This window comes from Uranotaenia lowii, chromosome 3 (genome assembly GCF_029784155.1).
Source record: "Uranotaenia lowii strain MFRU-FL chromosome 3, ASM2978415v1, whole genome shotgun sequence".
In the NCBI taxonomy this organism is placed as follows: Eukaryota; Metazoa; Arthropoda; class Insecta; order Diptera; family Culicidae; genus Uranotaenia; species Uranotaenia lowii.
The window spans coordinates 310,548,155-310,571,778 of record NC_073693.1 but is presented as its reverse complement, the minus strand read 5'-3'; the positions used below and the strand labels follow the sequence as shown (position 1 = coordinate 310,571,778).

Here is a 23,624-nt window from a genome sequence, read left to right as displayed (position 1 = left end):
ATAGTTTTTTTTGCGGTTGCCGGTTATATAAGTTCATGGACGCAGAGAGAAAAGGAATTCGTCAACTGATGGAAGAGGAAATCAGGTAATAGTTTGAATTAATTAATTTTCGTAAAAAAGTTCCTTCAGATTGAATGGTCAGAGAATGAAGCAAAACAAACTATATCGAACAAGCAATCGTACTAGCTAAGTTTGCAAACAGGTCTTCTAACTTGTCCTATTGATATTATTATCTGTGGGGTTCATGAAACGTCATAAAAGTGAATGGAAATCCCAATACGCTTGTTCCGCGAGCTAGATCTGGATCGATCAGTTGGTGAAGCTGCCTTTAACTGTCACCAACGAATGTAAGTTACGGCGTGCTTTCATTATGAATGAGGATTAAGAGAAATCGAAACTGTAAGTCAAAGGAATCAAACTGCGTTTGTCAGGCTGATTACCACTAGTTTACAGCATTTTTTAACTAAGTAAGCTGAAAATCACTTTTAATGTGACATCGGGCGCTGAATCCTAGAATAATATTAAAAAAAAACTCAGTAGACTATGGTGGGGTAAAAGTACGACCTTAGTGCTATACTATTTTTAGAAATTTTGAAGTTCTTTTTTCCAAAAATCCAAGAACAGTGTTCGATTCCTTGGACTTTTATCTCTTTTCTAAAAAATTACAAAGGTAACAAATCGACACATTTGATAACTGTAGTGAAAATACCTTTAACTGCTATCGAAACGTACTCTTATCCCACCTCTGGCGCAAAAGATCGAATGATGTGGGGTAAAAGTACGACCATTCAAAATTCTACATTTCTGCATGAAGTCAAGAGGAAAGTTATTTTATATCCATCTTTGCTTACAGCAGCAGCTTCTGTGTTCGCTTTTGATACAAATCCTATACATGAGCGAACAACCTGTGCGAATTCAGAGTTCTCCACTAAACAACTGTCCATATTCAACAAGTTTATGAAATCCAGTTCTCATCGTATTTGAGCAATTTTTCCCGCGAGCAGGTCTTTGTTTCCAGTGCAACTTCAGTGGACCCTGGATATAATTCGTACTTTTGCCCCATTTGCAGTTCGTACTTTTGCCCCTTGAAGGTTACTTGTGATTCACAGTTTATTGTGCAAAACAGAGACATATTAATGAAATTATTTCTTCTACATTTGATAGTAGTTGAAAACAACTAAACAGACACATTAACGCTTTCATTGAAAGCTAGAATTCCGATAGCTCAAACATGTGGCTTGTGATATAGCTCAGTTGACAGTCTGTTGTCTCTTGAGCCGATGTCCGTGAGTTCGAGCCCAAGAGTAAACTTCGAACACAGTTGTACCGGATAGGTTTTACAATAACGATCCGCCAACTGCAACGTTGATAAAGTCCCAAATGCCATAAAGATGGTAGAATGACTATAATCGAAACAAAAAAAAAGCTCAAACATGTTTGCCGTTATTTTAAATATTACATAATTTATGCAAAAACGCTACTTTACTTAATTTTTCGGAGTATTCCCAACTTCTGCGAAAAAAATTTATGTCTGCATGTAGGCTTTCTGAATCAATATCAATCCACGTCGGAGTTTGTAATTTTGCTGTTCTCAGTTTGAGATAATCTCAAAAAGTACTTTTACTCGACTCGTACTTTTACCCCACCTTACTCTACAACAGTTTTTGAGCTATGCTGCAGCTATGAAATTTTGGAAAAATAAAAAAAAAACTTGTTCTTAGATTCAAATATCTCGGCCTGCATAACATTAATTTGAAATATCTATTCTGCATATTGAAGGTGAATGAATTTGCTATCGATCATCTGACTTTCATTTTTGCGTATGATCAACAGTATTTTTGATATGAGTGAACTAATGATAGGAAAAATGATAAAATTAGCATGTTTTCTGACAAAATTTTATTTATCGACAATTTCAGACTCGATGGTAATATTTTTAAAATCTAATTTTCTATAAACTCTGAATATCAATTCAACACAAAGATTTCATATGTTTGCTACAGTCCACTAAAGTTGTTGTAATGTTTTGAGAATGAGTGCGTATTTATTAAATCTCGAAATATCTGATGCTATCGATCCTACCATCAGGGGCGATCCTGAACAATATTATTGAAAGATGTTTTTAAATCATGCTCACAAAAAAATTTAAAAATAGTGTATAAAACTGGACTTTTCAACCATTCAGTCGTCATTATGGCCGTGGTAGGAACCTATAAATTTTCAAATGTAATATTCTATCACAGGGGTGAGCAACCTTTTGAAGCAACGGGCCACTTTTAATTTGAAATTCTTTCGGCGGGCCGCATTAAAATAAAATTTAGGTAATAATAGTTTTCAGAGCTTTATGTAACTTATAATAAAGACAAAATTCTGACACTACAAAACTGGAAACGGATAAATAAAACGAATTCATGTATTTGCATAAACATTCTTTTTAAATGTAAGGTTAATAAACCAAAAATTGAATAAGTTCATCACTCAAACTTGATCTTTTTTGAATTATTTAATTTTTTTAATTGATTTTGTAAAGAGAATTTTAATTTTTTCAAAAAAACATCATTGATTTTTTTAAAGTTTTTTCTATGGTTCGTAAAAAGATTTGAGCAGTTTTCTGAGAAAATCCCTTTTTTGTTCGAACCGAAGTGATGGAATTTTTTTTTTCATCACTCCCATTTAAAAGTTTAATGGAGCTTAATCATGGCTATTTTTTCTGTGCCCATTTACGACAAGTTTTTTGACAATTTATGTTAATTTTGTAGTGAAGCCTCACGAGCCTCTTTTAACGGTGTTTCTTTGTTATTTGAAGTTCCGAATAGAACCATTGCAATGAGATATTGAGCTAGGTTTCAAAATCATGGAAAATTCATAATTTCACAGATTTTTAACCAGATTTATCAATGTTACAGTTTTTATTTTTAATTCTGGATTTTTTTTTTAAAGATTTCATAAATCAAATTTATTTAGATTCCTCCTGGATAGGTTTTTTGACCGAATCATGAAAATTTCATGACTCTAGTAGTGTGGATTGGTAATTTTGAAGTTAAATCAATTTTTGGCATAATTTGCCTGATTTCTGAAAACAGCATCATACATAACACAAGACAACAAAATTCACATTTTCCAAGGTGCAAGGAATCTCAAAACTGATTTTGACTTATTCAGGGGCCTGAACCCCAAAGTTCAACTGGTTTTTGGTAAGCTCAAGTTTTCGAGATAATTAAAAAAAAATAAGTTATTCAATTTGTGTAGTTTTTTGACAAAAATTTAAAATACAACTTTATATTGACTCAATGATCAATTTTCCCTAAGACTGCAAGCAACTTTGGATTCTGAGAAAAAATTTATGGAAGTTTTCTGTTTTGTTATTTTTTTTTCCATACCTGCACAAAATGATAGTTTTGGCGAAATTTTTAAGGAAAACTAAACTAAATTCTATCTTTAATATTTTTAAACTCGAAAGTCAAATAATTCCGCAGTCTTCAACAAAATTATTGAATGAGTTTAAATCTTGAATATTCAATATTCGATAACTTTTTAATGACATCCGAAGAAGTTTGTAATCTTATTTTTGGGAATTTCTATAAATTGTAGTATTAAATTTTTTGTAAAGCGTTATTATATCTCTGATACAAGAATATCTTGGCAATATCTGAGTCCTTGATTGAATGAAAGGTAGTTAATTGATTGAAAACCAGCTTTTGGTTTTATTTATGTAGGTGATTTATCAGTTATGAAAGATCGACTATTCACAAAACTCAATTTAATAATTTCAACCCGCCATATCACCGAAAGTAGAAGAGATAGGTGAAATCTGTTAAATGTTTTGATTTCAGGACGCCAAAATCTTACCAAATCAGCACCAAAAACGCTGTTCCCCTGTTTAATCGTTTTTGGACTTTTTAAGATGAATGTAACTTTTTAAGATGAATCATGGAATTACAGATAACGTTTTTGTCGAAAAATCAGAATATCGCTGAGTCATGTCGATAAGAAATCTATAATCGTTCAACAAGTCTTTATTTAGTTTAAAATCCCAAAAAAACAGTCTTTATTATAAAACTTTCCTTATTTCCGGTATTTATCAAGAATAAAAATACTTAACTTCATCATACAGTGAACGTTGCTTAAGAGGAGAAATAATGACTTAACTTATTAAATGTTACATTTTTCCTATAAATAACATTGCACCTATGCTTCAAGAGAACTCAAGAAAAAACTCAAATCCTACAAAAAAAGTCAGCAATCTGGATGATTAAAAGACAAATGCAAATGCAAACAAGTGACGTGCATATCACGTTATTGGTATATCACATTTTTGGTGCTGCTATTTTATGATAATTAACAAACTATCGTAGAAAAAAATAGTGAAATAAATTTAATGTGAGATAAGCTTCGCGGGCCGCACAAACATGTCTCGAGGGCCGCATGCGGCCCGCGGGCCGCGGTTTGCTCATCCCTGTTCTATCATTTTTTTAATATGTTACACTTATAAACGGGCCTTTTACCTACACCAGTTGTGCTAAAACTGTCGTTTACCAAAGCCAATACATTAAAAAAACTCATATTTATTTTTCAAATATTTTGTTGAAGAAATTTTTTTCAGAAATAATCAATCAAACATCGTTTTTGCATCATTTGAAGTTCGTATTGCAGAATTTGAAAATCACGATCTTAATTTTGAATTCTAATATCTTAAACAAAATTTGGGCAACGACTTTTATAGTCTGTAATTTATAGTTTTTTGGGTTATTTAACAACATATCAAAGTTGAAAATATTCAAAAAATTAAGAAACTTGCTGATTTGCAATGCAAAAATTTGTGGTTATCAAATCCGTGGAAAAGATACTGTCATTTGTTCAACATGTTATTGTACCTCCATCAACAAATATTTTGAAGTGAGAATCTCACATCAAAATTTAAATATGTTGAGGAAGATAAATTTTATAGATTTCTGCAGAATCGAGCAAGAATAAAAACTAATTTTAAGGATTTATGCTCTTCAGTTGTCAAAATGCCGTCCAAGGAAGAAGAGCAACGTATCAAAATTTTGCTCGCGCATCGCGAAAATCCGAGCTACTCGCACGCAAAGCTGGCCAAATCGCTAAAAGTTGCCAAATCAACCGTTACAAATGTAATTAAAGAGTTTGGGGACCGTTTGTCGACAGCCAGGAAGTCTGGATCGGGGGGAAATCGAAAACCGGAGGCCGCTGAGACGACAAAGAGAGTTGCCGGTAGTTTCAAGCGAAACCCTAACCTCTCTCTCCGAGATGCCGCAAATAAGCTGTGTGTATCGTCTACAACCGTTTATCCCGCCAAAAAACGAGCCGGACTATCGACTTACAAGAAAGTAGTTACTCTTTATCGCGATGACAAACAAAATACGACGGCCAAAGCACGATCCCGGAGGCTGTACAGGACGATGCTGACGAAGTTTGACTGCGTGGTAATGGACGACGAAACCTACGTCAAATTTATATATATTTTATATACGGCAAAAGGAAGGAGAAAGGTAGCAGATATTTTCAAGCACATGAAACTGTCAAAGTTCGCGAAGAAATATCTGGTTCGGCAAGCCATCTGTACCTGTGGCTTGAAAAGCAGCATTTTCATAGCTTCCGGGACTGTCAACCAAGAAATTTACGTGAAAGACTGTTTGAATAAACGTCTGCTGCCTTTCCTGAAGAAACACGGTTGTTCCGTACTGTTTTGGCCGGATTTGGTATCTTGCCATTACGGTAAAAAGGCCATGGAGTGGTACGCCGCCAACAACGTGCAGGTGGTTCCCAAGGACAAGAACCCTCCCAACACGCCAGAGCTCCGCCCAATTGAGAAATACTGGGCTATTGTCAAGCGGAACCTAAAGAAAACCAAAAAAAAAAACTGCTAAGGACGAGCAGCAGTTCAAGACAAACTGGCTTTCTGCGGCGAAGAAGGTGGACAAGGTGCCAATACAAAATCTGATGGCAGGGGTTAAGCGTAAGGCCCGGCAATTCGGATTTGGAAAAGCGGAAGCCTAACTGAATATTTTTCCTGAATTTTATACTAATTAAACTTGAAAAAGAAATTTAATTTCATTTTTTAAATAAACGATTTCACAGATTTACACGCGTTTTCGCGAATAAATGTAGATAATAAAATGTAGATAAGGCGAGAGAACAACTAGGTACTTAAAAACGAACGGATCCACAAAAATTTCATGCTTAGTTTTTAATTTATTGTAATGACAAAAACGGCAGCTTTTTCTAAACAAAGAATGTTAAAAAACACAAAATGGCTAATAGTTGAATAAACCGAATTACTTTAAAAAATGAATGACTTTGACAATTGCTTGGTTTGAGACGCTGCATGAAATTACGTTTGATAATTTTTTTTTTGCTTCTGTTCTCGTTTGTAAACTTTTTTTTTTTTTTATAAATGACTTTATTTGAAACGGCTCATACCTTTGAGTTTTAAGGAGCCAAACTCGTTTTGTGTTTATAACAATTGATTACTTAGGTCTAGCACTTTTTGTTTCAAGAGGAGAAAAAGATAGAAAGGGAAATAGGAAATTGAAAAGAATTATAAACGGAGATCGATAGCTTTTAAAAAAAGATAAATTTCGAACATGTAGTCCAAATCTAGCACAGCTAACACATCCCTCACTGGAACATAGGGTGGTTTTCCTCGGGCTCGAGGGGAGTCATCAAATTCGTTCTAGCGACAAGATGGACCTCGCACGACCAAACAATATGTTCGATGTCGTGGTAACCTTGGCCACAGCCACACAAATTGCTGCCAGCAATATTTAAACGATAGAGTACCGCATCCATGGAATAATGATTGGACATGAGACGGGAGAATATACGAATAAAATCCCGACTCAGGTCCAACCTATTAAACCAGGGTTTGAGGCTTACCTTTGGAATAATCGAGTGGAGCCACCGACCCATGTCATCCTCTTTCCATTTTCGCTGCCAGTTGACAACAGAGTTCCTTCGTGCCAAGAAGTAAAATTCGTCGAAGACGATTTCACGGTGATACGTGTCGCCTTCTGTCGCCCCCACTTTTGCCAGAGAGTCTGCCCTCTCATTACCCATAATCGAGCAATGTGAGGGGACCCAAACAAAGGTGATGGCAAAGCAACGTTTTGATAAAGCACTCAGAATATCCCGTATCTTCCCGAGGAAATACGGCGAGTGCTTTCCCGATCTTATTTAACGGATTGCTTCAACAGAACTAAGACTGTCCGTTACAATATAGTAGTGTTCTGTTGGCCGTGATGCGACGCTTTCCAACGCCCAAAAAATGGCTGCTAACTCTGCAATGTATACAGAACACGGTGACTGGAGATTATATGAGGCACTAGCTATTTCGTTGAAAACTCCAAATCCCGTTGATTCCTCTATTAGAGACCCATTGGTAAAGTACATTTTATCAGCATCGACGTGTCTATATTTAGCATCGAAAATTCTTGGAATCAAAAGTGGACGATGCGATTCCGGGATTCCACGAATTTCTTGCTGCATAGACAAATCAAACTGGACAGAAGAGGTGTCGTAGTCAGGGATGAAAACACGAGTTGGAGAGTACGAAGAAGGATTAAACTGCATGGACATAAAGACATGATATATAGACATAAATCTTATTTGAAGATTTTGCTCAAGTAGCCTTTCAAAATTTACGATCACCAATGGGTTCATGACCTCACACCTGATGAGGAACCGGAGTGATAATAAATTAAATCGATCTTTTAGTGGGAGTATGCCTGCTAAAACTTCAAGACTCATGTTATGCGTTGAGGGCATACAGCCCAACGCTATGCGGAGACAACGATATTGAATACGCTCGAGTTTGATGAGGTGAGTTTTAGCAGCTGACTGGAAACAGAAGCTACCATACTCCATCACTGAGAGAATAGTTGTTCGATACAATTTTAAAAGATCTTCTGGATGGGCTCCCCACCAGGTGCCAGTGATTGATCGGAGAAAATTGATTCTTTGTTGGCATTTTCCTTTCAGATACTCAATGTGGGCTCTCCAGGTACACTTGGAATCAAACCAAACCCCAAGATACTTAAAACACCTCGATTGAGTGATCGTTCTGCCTAGGAGTTGAAGCTTATGTTGAGCAGGCCTATGTTTCTTAGAGAAAACAACCATCTCAGTTTTCTGAGGAGAAAACTCAATCCCAAGCCCCAAAGCCCAGGAAGACAATCTGTCTAAAGTATCTTGTAAAGGTCTGTGCAGATGAGACTCAGAAGATCCTGTGACAGACACCACGCCGTCATCTGCAAGTTGTCTTAGAGTGCAGCCTTCTGAGAGACAACTGTCGATGTCACTTACGTAAAAGTTATACAAAAGTGGACTTAAACATGAACCCTGCGGGAGGCCCATGTAAGAAGTTCTTCTAATTGCAATATCTCCATGAGCAAAGTTCAGATGTTTCTCACAAAGCAAGCTGTATAAGATGTTGTTCAAGAGAGGAGGCAGACCCCGGGAGTGCAACTTGTCTGACAACACCTCTATTGAGACTGCATCAAAAGCTCCCTTTATGTCTAGAAACACTGAAGCCATTTGCTCACGTTTTGCGTACGCCATTTGTATCTCTGAAGAAAGCAAAGCAAGACAATCGTTTGTCCCTTTGCCCCTTCGAAACCCAAATTGAGTATCTGAAAGGAGACCATTTGTTTCAACTTATTTATCCAAACGAAACAAAATCATTTTCTCCATCAATTTGCGTATACAAGACAACATCGCTATTGGGCGGTACGAATTGGGATCGGACGCTGGTTTTCCGGGCTTTTGGATTGCAATGACTCTCACTTGTCTCCACTCTTGGGGTACAATGTTATGCTCCAAGAATTGATTAAATAAATTTAACAAGCGAAATTTGGCGGCGTCCGGAAGGTTTTTCAACAAGTTAAATTTGATTTTATCAATTCCCGGAGCTGAATTGTTGCAAGAGAGGAGGGCAAGTGAGAATTCGACCATCGAAAAGCTGGAGTCCAGACCACACCTATCTGGAGGCACATCCCGGATTATTTTTTGTACAGGCGTGGAATCTGGGCAGACTTTCCGTGCGAAGTTAAATATCCATCTATGTGAATATTCCTCACTTTCATTCGTAGATGATCGATTACGCATGCTTCGTGCCACTCTCCACAAGGTACTCAAGGATGTTTCTCGTGATAAGCCACCCACAAAATTCCTCCAATACGCCTTTTTCTTCCCCTTGATCAATTTTTTAAACTGATTTTCAAGGGAAACATATACTTCAAAAAGGGCGAGAGTTCCATATTTCCGAAAATCTTTGAATGCTTTTGATTTGTCCTTATAAAGCTTGGAACACTGCTGGTCCCACCATGGGTTTGGAGGCCTTCGAAGAACTGATGAATCTGGGATGGGTTTTGTTTGAGCGCAAAGTGCACTTTCATGTATTAAACGTGAAAGAAAGTGGTACTCCTCTGTAGGAGGTAAAACATTCGTAGAACCGATAGCTGAAGTTATTTCGTCCGAGTACTTTTTCCAGTCGATGTGTCTTGTAAGGTCATATGCCATATTTGATGAATTTGAAGAGCTGACCCCATTGGTGATTGTAATTTTAATCGGCAAGTGATCACTACCATTGGGATCAGGGATTACCTTCCACTGGCAATCCAATGATAGTGAAGTTGAGCAGAGTGAGAGGTCAATTGCACTGTGTCTTGCAGGAGGTTTAGGTACTCGTGTTTTTTCTCCCGTGTTCAAAACTGTTAAATTGAAACTATCACAAATGTCATAGATAAGAGTAGAACGACTATCGTTAATTTGTTCTCCCCAGACAGTTCCATGCGAGTTGAAATCACCCAGGATCAACCTTGGCTCAGGCAAAACTGAACACAGGTCTTCTAGGTGATTTCGATCCACTGCAACTCTCTGAGGCCAGTACAAACTGACAACACATAAGTCCTTACCTCTTATAGTCGTATGACATGCAACAGCTTCAATTCCGCCTGATAGAGGAAGGTGGATTCTAAAAAAGGAATGGCTCTTTTTGATCCCCAAAAGCACCCCTCCATAAGAATCGTAACGATCCAGACGGATAACATTAAAATCGTGGAATGAGATGTTCGATTGAGAAGAAAGCCAAGTTTCGGACAACGCAAAAATGTCACAATTTATTTCATGAAGAAGATATTTGAACGGATCCATTTTAGGAATTAGACTACGACAATTCCACTGTAAAACAGTGATATCTCCGCCCTCTCGGCTTAAATTAGCCATCGAGAGAGATAAACACTGAAAGAAAGGGCCAGGTTTTCATCAATTGCTTCAAAAATGTCTTTGCCAAGGGGAGCATTGCGAAAACAATGTCTCTTATGGATTCAGATACGTTGAAAAACGATAATATTTTATTAACTATATCAGTTAGCTTGAAAATTCCCGCTTGGGAGGGTGGTTCTCCCGAAACTACGTTGGGTATTGGAGACTTCGAAAACCCTGCCACTTCTGGTTTACTCTGGGGTACAAATTTCATGGGGAATCCAGGGGGGCCTGTTTTGGCATTTCTCGAACTTGATGGTTTTTGTCTATCATTTATTGTAGATATTGTAGGTATTTTTTTTGGAACTTTGGGGATTTTAGGAGCAGGTTTTGCGCGTTTCCGGGAGTTTCCAACGAAAATAACTGGTTTATCCTGATCAGTGGAATCAGTGTCTTCACTGTCAACTGACAGCACTGAGAAGATGTTACTGCATTGGGGTCGGGTCGGGGGCGCCGCGCTCTTTAAAATTGCGGCATAGGAACGTTTTGACCGTTCCTTCAAAGAGCGCCTTTGTTTATCCCAGCGGCTCTTGAATGCCTCGCACAAGGAGATATCATGGGGAGAGCCCCCGCAATAGACGCATTTCTGCTCTATTGCTGAGCACGCTCCTTCCCCATGAACCTCCCCACAGTTGGGGCAACGCTTCTTGCTGCAACAATGGGAAGCTGTATGCCCCAATTTAATGCAATTTTTGCATTCCATTGGGCGAGGCACAAAGAGCCGCACAGGAAGCCTCAAAACTCCGTCAATCAAGACGTAGTGAGGGAGGGCGGTACCTGCGAAGGTAACACGAAATGAGGCTGAAGGAGTGTACCTTTTATCTCCATTAACGACGGTGGTAGTTCTGAGTTGGCGACAATCCAAGATTTCAACCGAAGTTGAATCAAGGCTCTTGAACTTCCCAACGCCGTTGGATTTAATGTACTCCTCCTTGAGACTCATCTCTGTGATCACGCCCTCGATCTCAACGTCTCGAGACGGGATGTAAACACGGTACTCAAGGTTAATGAAATTGCTGGCTACAATTTCATTTGCGGCTTTCCGGTCAGCCACAACAACGCGCAGCTTGTTCGGACGTACTTTTGTAATACTAGATACAGAGGGCCACCTCGCCAGATCTTTGGTGATCTGTACCACATTTAGTTGCTTACCATTCACTTTGGGCCGGATGAAAACCACCCAAGGTCCAGTGAGATATGAGCCCTCTGTGTATTTTCGGAGCCGGGTTGTTCCACTCTCAACCGAGGGCGATGAAGAATTATCACCCACCTGAGAATGGATCGCATTTGAGGGACCAGCATCATCTGTATCCTCCAAATGCTCTTCATTCTCGTAGGTGGAATTCTCATCGTCCTCAGTTGAGGCGTTTAACCCCCCGCCTTCGTCCATTTTTATCAACGGAGACACAAGTGTCTTCCGTTTTCAAAATATGAACGAAGCACTGAAAATTCAAAATATAATAGTGAAAATGATAGGGTAGGAAAAGAGAAAAAAAAAGAAGTTACAAACTTGTTTCTTAATTCGAAAACGACGATTTCCTTCAGTGTCTGCGATGGTCCAAATATCTAACGTCAACAATGGCCGACCGCCACGTGGTTTTCTTTCGATCGGATGTCCGTCCGTCCGTACTGCCTGTCCGCCTTGATCAGGACGCAGATGGTCAACAATTGTGGTCACCAGGATGAGTTGGTTCCCCGACAACGGCAATCAAAGTCCGAATTATTCGGGCTTCCAATAAGATCCAACCGGCGCTGCGGGAGATTTTATTCGGATGTATCCGGCTGCTGGTAAGGAATAATCCTTTTCCAATCGGTGTAATATTGCACCCACGGTTTTATTGTAGTCGCACTTCAAAAATAAACTTTGAAACCACTCTTTCGACGAAATTGCTTTTTTTTCACTAGCAGCGACAAAAACGCGACCGCCTTCGGCGAGTGATGCCAAAACAATGTTTTGTAAACTTGTAAAGATAGATTTTTGTAAATATAGTGTATAAAAATAATTTGGATGTTTCAAAATAAAAAAACCTTCATTAAAATTAGAATGAAAAATCGATTATTAGGAGTTTTACGTATCATTTAATTTACCTTTTTAAAAATTCACAAAATTGGGCGTGGCACAGCGTAAAATCGATATTTTAACTTTCCGCTAATTTTTAATACTTTTCAGTACCTGCATTATACAAAAAATAGTTTAAGAACAAAAAGGCACGCTCAAAAAAGTTTAAAGATTAATGGATCAGATTAAAAAAACATCCAGTTTTCTCATTTTAAATGTTTTATAATTGAAGTACTAAGAATCAGATAGGTAATAGACTTTAAAAAATAGCCCGGGGAAACACGATTTTTTATATATTTTTTTTCCAATACTTAGTTTTTAATCAATGAAAAAATTATGTACAAATTATTTAAAAAAAAAAATCCTAATTCAATAATGATTTCGGTAAGTATGAAGGCATTTTAAGTATGAAGGAAGTTTTATGTGCGATGGGTATATTTCATATTTCCAAAGCATTGAAAAATGTTGTATACATGTCTTCAGCAACCCTGTGAATCTAGATAACATACACGTATTTTTGAAAAAAAAAATGTCATATGAACTTCATCTTTCAGTTCAACATTCTAAAATGTTAAAGAAATTACCGAAAACTAGCCAATTTTTTTAAGCATTTTATGCTTTTGAGACACAAACTAAAGTTTTTTCCAATACATTTACTTTACATTCTTGTAGCGGTTATCTTTATCTACAGCTGTACTGAGAAAATTGTAGAAAAATTACAAAAAAGGGAGATCATAAAACATATTGAAAAAAAAATTATTAGCAAGAAGCAAAAAGTTCCTTTTTGATGAAATTGGAAAAAAACCTCTGGAGGGTTTATTAGTTTTCATGTGTACTTTCAAAACTAGCGATGAGTGAGATTTGAGTGTTCCACTTTGTAAAGAAACAAACCCTCTTATATTTCAGAATCCAAATAAGGATTTCTTTCATAAAAAATATACTCGAAACACGAATATATATTGTAAGGGAGGTACGATGTATTTTTAAAAAAGTTGTTACATGTTTGATATTTAAAGCGTTTCAATCTACAGCTTCAATAAACATGAATACACCCTCATCACAAATCTCTTGTATAGCTATTTCTTGTAAAATTTAACTGGGAATTTTTAAATGTTCTTCAAATTTTTGCCACGGATAAGGTAAGAAATTTATTAGTTCCTCCGTAATCTTCTAAATTTTCGTAAATTTTTAAAGAGATCGTAACATACTTAAGCTTTAATAAATTGTAATTCGTATTTGAATTTAGAAAACCCACCTTTGAAATAATTCGTTTGATGGAAGAAAGTTTCCTATTTGTTGTTTTGAAGCTATAAAAAAGACGGTACCGTACATAAAGATGATTTTTAGATTTATTAATAATTGTTTAATTGTCCTGTGTTTATCTGTTAAATTGAATTATAATAGAAGACCCTTTTCACATTTCCAAGTTTGCAACAAAGAGTTCTGAATACAAAATTTAACTTTGATTTAATTGTTTTCATATAATTTTTTGATTTATGAATGATTGTAATGACAAGCGGTACATGAACACATTTTAAGTGACTTTTAAGTGATTTTCAGAGACACTGTTGAACTCTAAGGTCCGATAAAAATGTGAGTTTTTTTTTTCAAATTCGAGGCAATTGGAGAAGAATCAAAGTATGGATTTTAAAACTTATGATCTTCTTTTAAAAGTTTTTTTTATCTGTTGAACTCTGACTCGGAAAATTAAATTACAATTCTGAATTTCGAATTTTCGTTTGAATCCCTGATCTTGGAACCAAAAATTAATTTTTATTTCCTTGTGTATTTTTCCCGTTTTTGGATCTGAATTCCAGGTTTTTTCCCGTTTGGGTAAATCGCTTACGTAAATTAGAATCAGTAATGGTCCTAAATTGCTTCCTTGGGGAACGCCTATAGCTGTAACTGAGAACTAAACGTATTTTTTATCTTTCCGACTTGTTTACGATCTTTCAAATAACTTCCCATAAAGTCGTTGACATATGCTTCTAGCTTTTTAAGCAAAAAATCATGATGAATTGTATCGAAGGCTTTCGATAGATCGAGAAATAACGCGCCATGTGTTTCCTTTTTCTGTCGAGGTTTTGAGATACACTGTTGATCAATTCTAACACGGCAATCTCCGTAGATCCACCTTTACGCAACCCATGTTGGTATTTCTATGGGAGTTTTCTAGAAACTCAATCAATCTTGTTGCCAAACACCTGAAATTTTCTGACCTTTCTGAGACCGGCAGTTGGGAAAAATATTGAACATTCATCATTTAACCGTCTCCAGAGTGTTGAAATGGTTCCAGGAGCAGTTGACGTGGAACAACGGCAAATGAGCTGAAAGAAAACCGGGACCGGAGAACAAAAAGATGAAGGGAAAGGTGAAGCGGATGATTAAAGCAAATCCCAACGTCTCAAGCCGTAATTTGGCTAAAAAGATCGGCATGTCGCAGAGCTACGTCCAGAATACAAAGAAGAAAGCTGGACTACATACAAACAAGGTAGACAACTTCCCAAATCGCGTTGAGCGGCAACAATCGACGGCTAAAACTCGGGCACGGAAGCTCTACGAGAAGATGCTGACAAAATATGGCAGCTGTGTGATGGACGACGAAACGTATATAAAAGCCGATTTTAAGCAAATTCCTGGGTTGGAGTTTTTCACCGGCAAGAGCAAGTTCGATGTGGACGACAAATTTAAGAAGAAGAAAATGTCGAAGTTCGCCTCCATATATCTCGTTTGGCAGGCCATTTGCTCTTGCGCACTGAGGAGTAAGCCTTTCGTGACAAAGGGCACAGTGCCTGAGTGCCTCGAGAAGCGCCTTTTTCCGTTCTTGCAGGAGCACGACGAAGCTCCGCTATTTTGGCCAAATTTGGCGCCATGCCACTATTCTAAAATTGTCCTGGAGTGGTATAAGGCCAATTCTGTCCATTTTGTTCCAAAAACATTCGGAAGAGCAAGAAGGCATTCAAAGACGAGAAGAAAATGTTAAGAAAATGGAAAAAAAAACTGAAAAACTGGTACCGGAAGACAATGTAAAGACTTTGATGGAGGACATCGAGAGAAAATGCGTTCAATTTTGCACCCAAGGCTCCATCGACTAATTTTTCTTTTGATTGTAAATGTATGTATAAAAGTACCCTGAAATTTTGGTTTGATTCTGAACATTATAAGAAAATTGGCATGACATTTTCGGTGTCGCCCTTTTAAGGTATGTTCGCCCTTTCAAGGTATGAGGTAATTAAAAGAATTAAATGAGTTTTGAATTAATTTCATATAAATCATTCAAAACCAAATTAATTGATTTGAATGACGAAAATACAGAAAAATGTCCATGAGCGCTTCATATTTGAACCTCAATGAAATGACAGATGCCGGCTTTGGCAAAGCAATGAAGTAGAAACATAGCCATAAACTTTTTATTCGAGCAAACAAAAAAAATGGATAAAATTGATTTCTGCAGTACAGGTTTTGTTTATAATGACCTTATCAACAAACAATTAAACAACGAAAAATCTTGGTCACTGGTGTGAAAATTTAACTTCAAAGGAACTGATGTTGTTTCTTGTTCAAACATCTCAAGTTAATTTAGGCATGCAAAACAGCTCTAAATGCACCACCAACTATATTATTGCCTTAGTGATTACCTTAGTGTAAGTAAATACCATGGAACAGCTGGCGTGGCACTTGATTAGTGGCATATTCGGTTCAGCTTATCCATCAACATTCATTCATTTGGTCTGGTTGAACGAACCAAAATAGTCATAGAAAAAAAGCCTTCAATAGTGTGAACGCCGTCGCAGTCGTCTAGGTGACGTCATGGCGTCTACTTACCATGGACGGAATGAAACTAAGTAAGCAGCTGAAAGCTGCCGATTCTACAGAAACAAAACACCCTGTCCCTGACTGAACGCAGCGCCACTCAATAAGACTAAACACAGCAGAAAAGTCTTATTTTTTGTTAGATTAATTTTCTTAGGGGGCACCCCGAGCTTGTTTAACGGGTTTTAAAGGGAAGTAATTTGAAAGGATTCTCGGGTGGGTTTGTCAAGGTCAAATTTTGGGTTTGAGGCACGGCATTCTTTGATAGGTCATTGTTTGGGGAACAGCAAAAAAAAGCAATGGCTAGTAGTTTTGGGTGTATCGACCGACCACCTTTCAACAATATGGTTCGCTGCCATTCACTAACCTTGGAACGCTCGAATCCGTCCGGGTTCATGGTGGGCATCAGGAAGATATCGGTGCTGTTGACCAGCGCTGTGATCTCCGGATCGCGGCCATAGTTGTTGACCAGATACTGGGCCAGATAGACGAGCAGCTCCCGGCCGATTGTTTCGTCACCGTGCATATTGGCCACATACTTGAACATCGGAACCAGGGCAGGTCTTGGATGATCGGCATTGGCTCGGATTTCCACTGCCAGCAGAGGTCGCCCCTCCAGCGAGGAACCGATTGCGTGAACCCTCACCAGATTGGGGTGGTTCTTCTGCATCCGAGCCAACAGGTCCTGCAGCTCGTTGTTGGTCTCGTAGTGTGGATTCTGCAGGAACGATTCATCTTCGATTACGGTCCCAGCAGGAGGACCACCACTTTTCTGCAGGGTATACCCATGGGTGGTAAAGCAACTCTGTAGTAGAGCAATCACCACGATTAGCAGCAGCTTCCGGAGCACCATTATCAAGCAAGAGCACTAAGTGCCCTAAACCCCTTTCAGATGTGGTTAACTCGTTCCACGGAACGAGATTTCGATTTCGAAAAACACTAGCAAATGAATCACTCACAAAGCACTTTTCACCATGAATCTAATCCACAATTCTAAAACCCCTAGACTCGATTAGCCCCCCAGGAGGCAAAACTGGAGAAAACTACCCACGTACGGACAATCTTCCACGGGGATAAATATGGAAAATTGCTCCCCCCACCACCACTTTGCCACTCGAAATACTCGATTTCCACCAGCTGGATGGAAAATTTTTGACACCCGTCCGACGTCAATCGATTTGCGTGTGCTGCCGCGACGAAGTGAAGTTTGCTTTTACTTCCAGCAGGGCCTAATCTTGGTCGCTCTGGTACAGATTCTCTCTGCCAGCAGGCAAGGCACAGCAACAAAACACAAACACAACGTCAGCCGTTCCGTCCGTGGTCCGTGAGAGAATCGGACAAAAAGCAAAAACAACAAAACGCCTCAAGCGTGCATGTATGTAAGTGGTGTTGAGGCGTAATTACGCCTGAGCGAATGAAATACGCGTGGGGAGAACGTCAGAAACCAAACGAATGGGAACTGACCGGACTGTCAAATACTTGCTGATTTTCTTTTGAAGAAAATTCGTGAGGAGAAAACAGAAAAACAGGTTCACTTTTTCAGATGTAGATGGAGTTGATACAGCGGGAACGATGAAATGACGTCATTTTGTGTGGTTCAATTCTACTGATACGGTTAAGCGGCTGAAAATCTCATTTGCAGTAACAGTTCCATCGGCTGAAAATCTTATTTGTTTCATCAGCTTATTTTCAGGGATACTATAGAAACTGTCACCCAACTCACTGGATTGCTAGCTAGATACTGGAAAGGTCAGTTGTGGTAGCGATTGATTAACATCGTTTGCTAAGTGTGACTTCCATACGGTGTGAGATCAAGAGCATAGAGTACATCCTACTAGGCTAATTGAAAAATTAGCGGCGCTAATTAAATCGCTAACTCATTCAAACTTAGCGATCACTAATTCAAACCGCTAAATGAGCGGAAAAAGTTATCGCTTCAAGCTTAAAGCGCTAATCGCTAATCGCTAACTGTTGATAAACAATAACGTAAACAGGATGGCAACAGTATGGATTATGGTTGCTTCTCAATTCGTTTGCTCAAATACTTTACAAACATAGTGCAGATTGTTCATTATGCCCAATCTGTTGAAAAATCTTTAACCAGGTTTCACTATTTTTTTTTTCAAACTTTCAAAATAGTAATGCCAAATTCTCATGATAAGAACATTGCCAAACGTGTATCTAAAAAAAAATAAATGAAATAAAAATGCGAATTCATTCTATGGTGATACTATCTTATATTTATTTTACATGATTTGAAATACTTGTAAAAACTGCTTTGTGAAAATTAAATATCTCATCCGATTAAAACAAGTTGTAAAAAGCGGATTTTCCAGCAATTATTATTCGAGACTTGCCGTGTGAGATAGTAATGTGAGATTTAAAAAAAAACTTAGAAAATTGGAAAAGCTTTTGAAAATCCATCAATTAACCTAAAAAGCATATTTAAACAAATCACCGCATGTGGACGACCATGCTAAAGTCATGTAAAATATTGATCAAGTAGGCCGTTTACTGTACTTTTGCAAGCAAAAACAGTATCTAAAAATTGACCTTTGAATTATATAAATGATGTTTAAAGTGGTTTAATACTGTTCAACAGTATTTATTGAATTGTTTGTCTAAGAATGTTGAGAAAAGAAGTACTTAAAGAGAAAAAAAAGTTAATCTGTATGAGGCACTTCTGCTCTGAGACAATTTGAAGTCACCATTTTCACTTGGAGCGCATTTTGGTGTACGAATGATGCCCGATGTCTTCTTTACTTGTCAAATGACAAAAAGTCTACTTCAGTAATAATTTGTGAATTTGAATGTAGTAGAGTAAGGTGGGGTAAAAGTTTGAGTCGGGTAAAAGTACGTTTTGGGATTTTCACAAACCGAGAACAGTAAAATTCAAAACTCTGGCGTGGACTGATAGTAATTTGAACTGCCAACAACTAGCCATAATTTTTTTTTCGTAGAATTTGAAAATACTCCGACAAATGAGGTGAAGTAGCTTTTTTGCTTGAATGATGTAATATTTCAAAAAACGGCAAACATGTTTGTGCAATCAAAAGTCTGGCTTTCAATGAAATTTTTAATGTGTCTTTTTAGTTGTTTTTAACCACTATCAAATGCCGAAGAAAGAATTTTATTACTATGTCTATGTTCTGCACAATAAACTGTGAATCATGAGAAACCTTTAAGGGGCAAAAGTACGAACTGCAAATGGGGCAAAAGTACGAAGGGTCTTCTGAAGTAAATCTAAACGGAAATTTTTAACTTCTTTTTTAAATGCTCTGTTAACATCAGCGCATATTTTTGTTTCTACAAGACTTGCTCGCGCGAAAAATTGCTCAAATACGATGAGAACTGGATTTCGAAAACCTGCTGAATATGGACAGTTAGTGAAGAACTCCAAATTCACGCAGGTTATTTGCTCATGTAAAGGATTTGTATCAGAAGCGAACAAAGGAGCTGTGGCTGTAAGCAGAGAATAATACAAAATAATTTTCCTGTTGACTTCATGCAGAATTGTGGAATTTTGAATGGTCGTACTTTTACCCCACATCATTCGAACTTTTACCCCAGAGGTGGGGTAAGAGTACGTTTCGATAGCAGTTAGGCATTTTCACTACTGCTATCAAATACGTCGATCGATTATCTTCGTAATTTTGTAGAAGCGAGATAGAAGTCTAAAGAATAAAATGCTGTTCTTGTTTTTTTTAGAAAACAACCGGCCAAATTTTCTAAAAATAGGATAGCCCTAAGGTTGTACTTTTACCCCACCATACTCTAAATGGAAAGTTGACAGTTAGCGTTCTTCATTTAGCGGAACCAAAAAATAGCGGAACTTTTTAATTCGCTAGTTCAATCAAAATTTAGCGGCAAAATTAAACCGCTAACAAAAAATTATCGGACTAACTAGCGATTAGCGGATTAGCGTTTTTGTGCCGAACACTGCAAACTTCCACTATCAAATTGATTGATAGTATGAATTCGATTTTTTTCTAATTCTAACACATATTTAATTTTAAATTTAAGATTATTAATAAATTTTTTACCAAAGTGGAAAAGCTTCTCGGTGGGTGAGTGCAGGAAAAGACAGTTGCTATAGCGATATATAACAATGACAAGTTTAAGAGGTGAGAACTTATGATAAGATCAACTTCACTCGTGCTGGAAAAAAGTGGTAGAAATGTTGGCACTTCAAGCACATTTCGGAAATTTTACAATATAAATTTTTTTTCAAGATCTGCGGCCGTTAATTTTCTTTACAACACTATGTCTATTTTCGCATGCTGTGATGAAAAAATAGTTAGAATTATCAGATACGCCTGAAATAGAAACAGTGTTGTAAAGCAATTTGATGGCAGCAGATCTTGAAAAATGTTTTGCATTGTAAAATTTTTAAAATATGCTACAAGTGTAAAAATTTCTACCACTTTCTTCCAACACGAGTGAACTTACTTTTAAGGTTGCTAAAATATTTTTAAAAGTATGGAAACGTACATACTAACATTAAATTCACGTCGATAAAGTATAGAAAATCAGGATAATCCAGGCAATTCAGGTAATCAATGAAATGAACGTAGAAAAATTAAACCTTATCATGAACAGTTTTTGAAAACCGCGTGAAAAATTGGACAGATTCTGAAAATAAAAATTCACAATTTTTTTTTTAACGATTTTTCAAAGTTAACGAAAAATTGTAAAATTCATAAAATTGTTTTTAACCTCCCAAAGTTGCTTTGACTAACCCAATATTTTCAAGTACAAGCCAACTGCTTGATTAGCATTGTCAAGAATACTAAATCGGTATTGGCAATAACTCAAAAAATTCTTATATAGATTTTTTTTTTCATGTTTTATAATTTTTTTTTATAATTCTCTTTTATAATCTTTTTATTTAGAAAAAAAATTAACTTAAAAAAATTGTTGCGGCTAAGCTTGGCAGCCAAGCCTTTTGGGTTTTTTTTTATGTTCTCAAAATGTCAGAAATTTATTCAAAAATAACATAAATTGTATTGTTGGAATGCTTCGAAAATGAACCAAATCATCCAAAACTGCTTATAATGTTGAAAAAATCATCTAGAAATTAATTATTTGAAAATGGTTTTAATTGTTGTATTTTTTTAAATCGAAATTTCCTAAATTTCAAATATTTTGCCAAATTGCCAATAAAAGCAACTCAAATGGTCGGCATTATCGAAAAAAAAAATTAAATTTAGAAAAATTTTCAAATTCTCAAATATCATCAACATGATTTTTATTGTAATTAGAAAAAGAAATTGCCTCAAATGTCTTAAGTATGATGAAAATTGAATAACCTACGTTTCAAAGAATTGTCCTCATATTTCTCGATATCGCAAAAAGCTTCATTCTCAGCTTAATTAAAAACTTTTTGCACTTGCAATACTTCTTATCTCTAACGTTTGAAACCTTTAAAAAAAATTATATTTTTTTTGTCGAAATTTAATAGAATCTTTAAAAGTTGCTTAATTTGCCAAATATTTATTGATAATCAAACAGCTCAGATTGTTTCAATATTAATTGTAAATTTTGGAAAAAAATTGTTCGATAATGACGACGTCAATAATTTTCAACATCATTCTAAGTTTGCAAAAATTTTGCATAACAAACTAGGAATTTTCTAAAAATCAATCGAATAGGACTAAAATGCAATTTAAATTAATTCATAGAGTCTTTTAAAATAAAAATTTATCACTAGCAAAAAATAAAAAAAACATTTTTGAAATTTTAACAAATTTTTAACTTTACTCTACAGGAACATAAGATAATCCAGCAATTTACATGTATTACAAATTGTGAAAAAAAAAACACGAAGTCATTTGAAAAAGTTATAAAAAAAATCGATAATGCAATATTTATATTTTCTTTTAAATAAAAAATTCTGATATTTTTTGATCAATTTAGTCAATTTGTTAATAGTGTAAATTTTGTCAAAATTGTTAATTTTTTTGTCAATTTTGTATTTGTCAATTTTGTAGATTTTGTAGATTTTGTAGATTTTGTAAATTTTGTAAATTTCGTAAATTTTGTAAATTTTGTAAATTTTGTAAATTTTGTAAATTTTGTAAATTTTGTAAATTTTGTAAATTTTGTAAATTTTGTAAATTTTGTAAAATTTTGTAAATATTGTAAATTTTGTAAATTTTGTAAATTTTGTAAATTTTGTAAATTTTGTAAATTTTGTAAATTTTGTAAATTTTGTAAATTTTGTAAATTTTGTAAATTTTGTAAATTTTGTAAATTTTGTAAATTTTGTAAATTTTGTAAATTTTGTAAATTTTGTAAATTTTGTAAATTTTGTAAATTTTGTAAATTTTGTAAATTTTGTAAATTTTGTAAATTTTGTAAATTTTGTAAATTTTGTAAATTTTGTAAATTTTGTAAATTTTGTAAATTTTGTAAATTTTGTAAATTTTGTAAATTTTGTAAATTTTGTAAATTTTGTAAATTTTGTAAATTTTGTAAATTTTGTAAATTTTGTAAATTTTGTAAATTTTGTAAATTTTGTAAATTTTGTAAATTTTGTAAATTTTGTAAATTTTGTAAATTTTGTAAATTTTGTAAATTTTGTAAATTTTGTAAATTTTGTAAATTTTGTAAATTTTGTAAATTTTGTAAATTTTGTAAATTTTGTAAATTTTGTAAATTTTGTAAATTTTGTAAATTTTGTAAATTTTGTAAATTTTGTAAATTTTGTAAATTTTGTAAATTTTGTAAATTTTGTAAATTTTGTAAATTTTGTAAATTTTGTAAATTTTGTAAATTTTGTAAATTTTGTAAATTTTGTAAATTTTGTAAATTTTGTAAATTTTGTAAATTTTGTAAATTTTGTAAATTTTGTAAATTTTGTAAATTTTGTAAATTTTGTAAATTTTGTAAATTTTGTAAATTTTGTAAATTTTGTAAATTTTGTAAATTTTGTCAATTTTGTTAATTTTAAATTTTGAAAATTTTGTAAATTTTGTAAATTTTGTAAATTTTGTAAATTTTGTAAATTTTGTAAATTTTGTAAATTTTATAAATTTTGTAAATTTTGTAAATTTTGTAAATTTTGTAAATTTTGTAAATTTTGTAAATTTTGTAAATTTTGTAAATTTTGTAAATTTTGTAAATTTTGTAAATTTTGTAAATTTTGTAAATTTTGTAAATTTTGTAAATTTTGTAAATTTTGTAAATTTTGTAAATTTTGTAAATTTTGTAAATTTTGTAAATTTTGTAAATTTTGTAAATTTTGCAAATTTTGTAAATTTTGTAAATTTTGTAAATTTTGTAAATTTTGTAAATTTTGTAAATTTTGTAAATTTTGTAAATTTTGTAAATTTTGTAAATTTTGTAAATTTTGTAAATTTTGTAAATTTTGTAAATTTTGTAAATTTTGTAAATTTTGTAAATTTTGTAAATTTTGTAAATTTTGTAAATTTTATAAATTTTGTAAATTTTGTAAATTTTGTAAATTTTG

General features: G+C 34.9%; 1 protein-coding gene across 1 annotated transcript in view; it reads right to left on the bottom strand.

The window, feature by feature from the left end:
- LOC129751618 (carboxypeptidase D-like) overlaps nt 1-17,477 on the bottom strand; it is a 61,828-nt gene extending 44,351 nt beyond the window's left edge. The window contains exon 1 of the mRNA XM_055747221.1: nt 16,521-17,477. Coding sequence (XP_055603196.1) covers nt 16,521-17,006 — 486 coding nt within the window. The 5' untranslated portion in view covers nt 17,007-17,477. The remainder of the gene's footprint in view (nt 1-16,520) is intronic.
- Nucleotides 17,478-23,624: the final 6,147 nt, after the last annotated feature.